The 4,063-nt window shown below is 42.9% G+C and overlaps 1 protein-coding gene across 1 annotated transcript; it reads left to right on the top strand.

Moving 5' to 3' along the window:
- LOC115382870 (bile salt-activated lipase-like) lies at positions 1-3,697 on the top strand. The gene is made up of 11 exons (XM_030084814.1): positions 1-63; positions 518-665; positions 775-894; positions 983-1,180; positions 1,363-1,493; positions 1,864-1,971; positions 2,097-2,211; positions 2,318-2,504; positions 2,600-2,803; positions 3,157-3,366; positions 3,464-3,697. Exons 1-11 carry the CDS (start codon positions 1-3, stop codon positions 3,651-3,653), a joined length of 1,674 nt encoding a protein of 557 aa, XP_029940674.1. The 3' UTR covers positions 3,654-3,697.
- Positions 3,698-4,063: the final 366 nt, after the last annotated feature.

Here is a 4,063-nt window from a genome sequence, read left to right as displayed (position 1 = left end):
ATGGAGAAACTTCAGATACTGTTGGCCTTCGTCGTCTCACTCGGAGCAGCTTCAGGAGCTTCTGTAAGATTACTACATGAAACGCTGTGAATCAGTGCAATTCTTATGATTTTTTTTTTTTTTATAATGTCAAGATGGAACCAGAATTGTTGTATTTACTGATTTTTAAAATGAGCATACTTCATATTTTTGTACATTTGAAAACAAATATCTTTACTTCTCTCCTTCTCTGTTCTCCAAACTGGATCTTTAACTTACTTTAACCTCAAAAACGATGATTCAGAATTACAATAAATCGCATTTTCGCAGCATCAGTTTCATTCTGCTTTATCTGCTGAAGTTTTACCTAATCAAATTTATTTAATTATACTGCCAACAGGTTCTCTGATCTGCTGGCTTTATCAATAGTTCTCAAATAGAACATGGTCTGAAGGTTCTTCTATGTACGAGTGATTTATCTCTTTATTTGATGCTGATTTTTTTTTTTTTTTTTTTTTTTTAATGCCTGGGTTTCCAGCTGGGTGTGGTGCAGACAGAAGGAGGAAGTGTTCAGGGACAAAATGTAGCAATCAGTGCTTCCCGCTCTGTGGATGTTTTCAAAGGAATTCCCTTTGCAGCCCAACCTGGAGTCTTTGAGAAACCCCAACGTCACCCCGGCTGGGAAGGTGGGTGCAGAAGTCAAACTGAGCTCAAAGTCTGATGGGATTATCTGTAAAGCAAAATCAGTTTTTGTTGGGTTTTTTTGTTTTGTTTTGTTTTGATTTCTAACCACAGGTACTTTAAAGGCGACAAAGTTTGGCCCGAGATGTATGCAGATCGACATCTTTCAGACTGGCACGTTTGGTAGTGAGGACTGCCTCTACCTCAACATCTGGGTTCCTCAGGGGCAACAGGGTAACCTTCATGCTTTGTGTGTCTATGAATGCCTCAATAAATATCGTTTGCTGTTTAAAGTAAAGCCAAACTCCTGTTTGCTCCACAGTGTCGTCCAACCTTCCGGTCATGATCTGGTTCTTTGGAGGAGGCTTCCTGGTCGGAGGCTCCATGGGACCAAACCTGTTCGACAACTACATGTACAGCGGGCAGGAACTGGCAGAAATGGGTGACGTTATCGTGGTGTCGGTGGGATACCGTGTGGGAGTCTTGGGCTTCCTCAGTACAGGGGATTCCGGCGTACCCGGTGAGTTTACCTGAGAAAGATTCTCCACATTATTCTCCATCCACAATGGTTACAGGGAAATAATAAGAGAAAGCTAGATATTTATCTTTTTTTGTGTGTCAATGAAGATGAAGACTGTTGTAACATTCTCTAATGTTCAACGCAAATTAAGCGGCATCGTCCTCTGACTTGCGATTTTACAGGAAATTATGGTCTGTGGGATCAGCATGCAGCCATCGCCTGGGTGCACAGGAACATCGGCTCGTTTGGAGGAGACCCTGAAAACATCACCATCTTCGGAGAGTCTGCAGGTGGAGCCAGTGTTAGCTTCCAGGCAAGTGACTTATATACAGAAATAAAAAAAAAGACACTGAAAACGTACTAATAATCTGTTTAGGATTGTAACGCAGTGTAAGATTTACAATTCTCAACTTGAACAAGATGAGGGGACTTAGCATGCCTAATTGTATTTATTTAAGAAAATATATCAGCATTTCTTGATTCACAGTGCTTGGGACTGTGCATAACTGAGACAGTTAATCACTTTCTTTTTTTACGTTTATATATTCTTCAACATGTCTATTTTTCAGTAGTCCTCGGTCTACAAAGCATCGAGTAATTTGACACCAGTTTTTGGGTTTCATGTTCAGTTTCAGCATGAGTAATTTCCTGATAATGCGTCTCTGTATCTTTTTTCCACATAGACACTCACTCCGTACAACAAAGGCCTGGTCAGGAGAGCCATCGCCCAGAGCGGGGTGGCCCTGTGTCCCTGGGCTCTCATCACAAACCCTCGCACTCATGCCCAGGAGGTACAGTATGTCTCTTATCAACAGGACTTTCTCGGAGGTCCTAGGGAAACTTTACACCTTCTTCAAAGTACTGTAGTTTCAAAGCTGCACTCGTTGACCGACTAGATTTTACTTTGTGTGTGCAGGTTGCTGTGAAAGTGGGCTGCCCTACTGATGACCGCATGGCGGCCTGTCTGAGGTCCACTGATCCCAAAATTCTGACCATGGCTGGTCCCCACCTCCGACCAGGCACCCCAGAAAGTAAGCGGCACTTTCTCAAAAGAAGAAATCACAATTTAAATCTGTGTTATCTAGAGGGGATGAAGTAGAAACAGACTAACAGCAAACAAAAATCTCCTCTTTGTAGCACCCACCACGAGCTACATGTATATGTCCCCCGTTGTTGATGGAGACTTCATCCCTGATCATCCTGGCAACTTGTTCCACAACGCGGCCGACATTGATTACCTCTCTGGTGTCAATAACATGGACGGACACATGTTCACTTCCCTGGACCTCCCTTTCTTTAGCGACAAGACCAAAGAGAGCAGCGTGTGAGGCTGAGTTGTACCTGGAGCACTTGTGTGGTATTGTGGGCTCTTGGAATTGTTTTCCATCAGTGCTGAACTTCACTTTGTGGTCGTTATAGTGAGGATCTCAGGACGCTCCTTGCTACTTTTACAAAGGACAAGGGAAAAGAAGGAATGGAGGTCGTCTTTGCTGACTATTCCGCCAACTGGGAAGCTACCCCTAGCCAGGAGAGCATCAAGAGGACCGCCGTGGAGATTGAGACTGACTATGCCTTCTTGATTCCTGCACAGTCAACACTTTTCCTGCATAAAGACAATGCTAGGTAAGACCAATTAAAAACTGTGAAATTGTGTGAAAATAGTTACAGTATGAAGGCAAACAGCTGTCAGAACTAATTTGGCTTGATTATTGACTGCATGCATAAATTAAAGAATAAATGTGTATTGAATATGAAATGAGGAGATTATTCAACAATCGTCATATTAAAAAAATGGAAGCACAAACTTATGAAGTTCAACCCCTTTTTTCAGTTACTAACAAGAAAAAAAAAATTATTGATTGGAAATTTGGTAAAAATGGCTCTTCTGGTTATTGCTTCTCCTTACTCTGCTCATGGTTCCGGGGGAACTTTTGAATGTCGTCACTGAAGACTGTTGCATGTTGTGCCTTGACCAGGACTGGCAGGACTTATTCCTACGTTCTGAGTGAGCAAAATTCATTGGCTGGACCCAACAATCTGTACCACGAGTGGGTGGGAGCCGACCACGCGGACGACCTCCAGTATTTGTTCGGGAAACCCTTCTTTAATCCCGGAGCGTACGGCGACCGACACAGAAATCTGTCCAGCTACTTCATTGCCTACTGGGCCAACTTTGCTCGAACCGGGTAAAGACTTTAAGTTAGATCAGCTTTTTGGGATCAAAATAAAAACACAACAGTGAATGCATGTCCAACTATCCTCCTGCTTCTTTCATTGTCACAGAGACCCCAACAAAGGAAACCTGCCGGTGCCTGTGTTTTGGCCTGAATTCACCTATAACGGACAGGAGTACATGAATCTCAACTCTCAGATGAGCGAAAACTCCGTCGGACATTATATGAGGCTGCGCTACGTTCATCTTTGGACGAAAACCCTTCAGAGTATGCCGTCGTACGTGGCGGATGACCAGTGATGCATTTCAAACATGAGTTAGAAACCATTAAAGAATAAAAGTATGTGCAAATCATCTCTGCTTTGTTTGCTTGTTTTTCCAAACTGCACATTCATTCTTGATTGTGTCTGTGAACCAAACAGGGGCAATCACTGTATTGAGGGGACATTTTGCTTGCATGGGTTTTAACTGTTTGTCAAGGTTTTTTTTTTTTTTTTTGAAATCAATAGGACACCAAAGAACTGATCTGTGTATTTTTACACATTTTGGGAATCAAACCTCTGACCCTCTGACAGTCAGTGTAACATTGTGTGCTGCAGGGGCATCACTAGGTTTTAAGTTCGGGGGGGGGGGGGGGGGGGGGGGATGCACAGGATGTGAGTGAAGGTGGCACAAAACTCACAAACAACTAATAAAGACTGAGAAATTAT

The sequence above is a fragment of the Salarias fasciatus genome (genome assembly GCF_902148845.1).
Source record: "Salarias fasciatus chromosome 7 unlocalized genomic scaffold, fSalaFa1.1 super_scaffold_4, whole genome shotgun sequence".
Lineage (NCBI taxonomy): Eukaryota > Metazoa > Chordata > Actinopteri > Blenniiformes > Blenniidae > Salarias > Salarias fasciatus.
The sequence above is the reverse complement of the archived record's forward strand: the minus strand, read 5'-3'. Positions and strand labels throughout refer to the sequence as shown.

Excerpts from the sequence above, each read along its gene's own strand:
- LOC115382870 (XM_030084814.1), top strand. The coding sequence starts at position 1 with ATGGAGAAACTTCAGATACTGTTGGCCTTCGTCGTCTCACTCGGAGCA. Across the intron at positions 2,212-2,317 it reads CCGACCAGGCACCCCAGAAA|CACCCACCACGAGCTACATG; the intron begins GTAAGCGGCACT and ends TCCTCTTTGTAG. Across the intron at positions 2,505-2,599 it reads AAGACCAAAGAGAGCAGCGT|TGAGGATCTCAGGACGCTCC; the intron begins GTGAGGCTGAGT and ends TGGTCGTTATAG.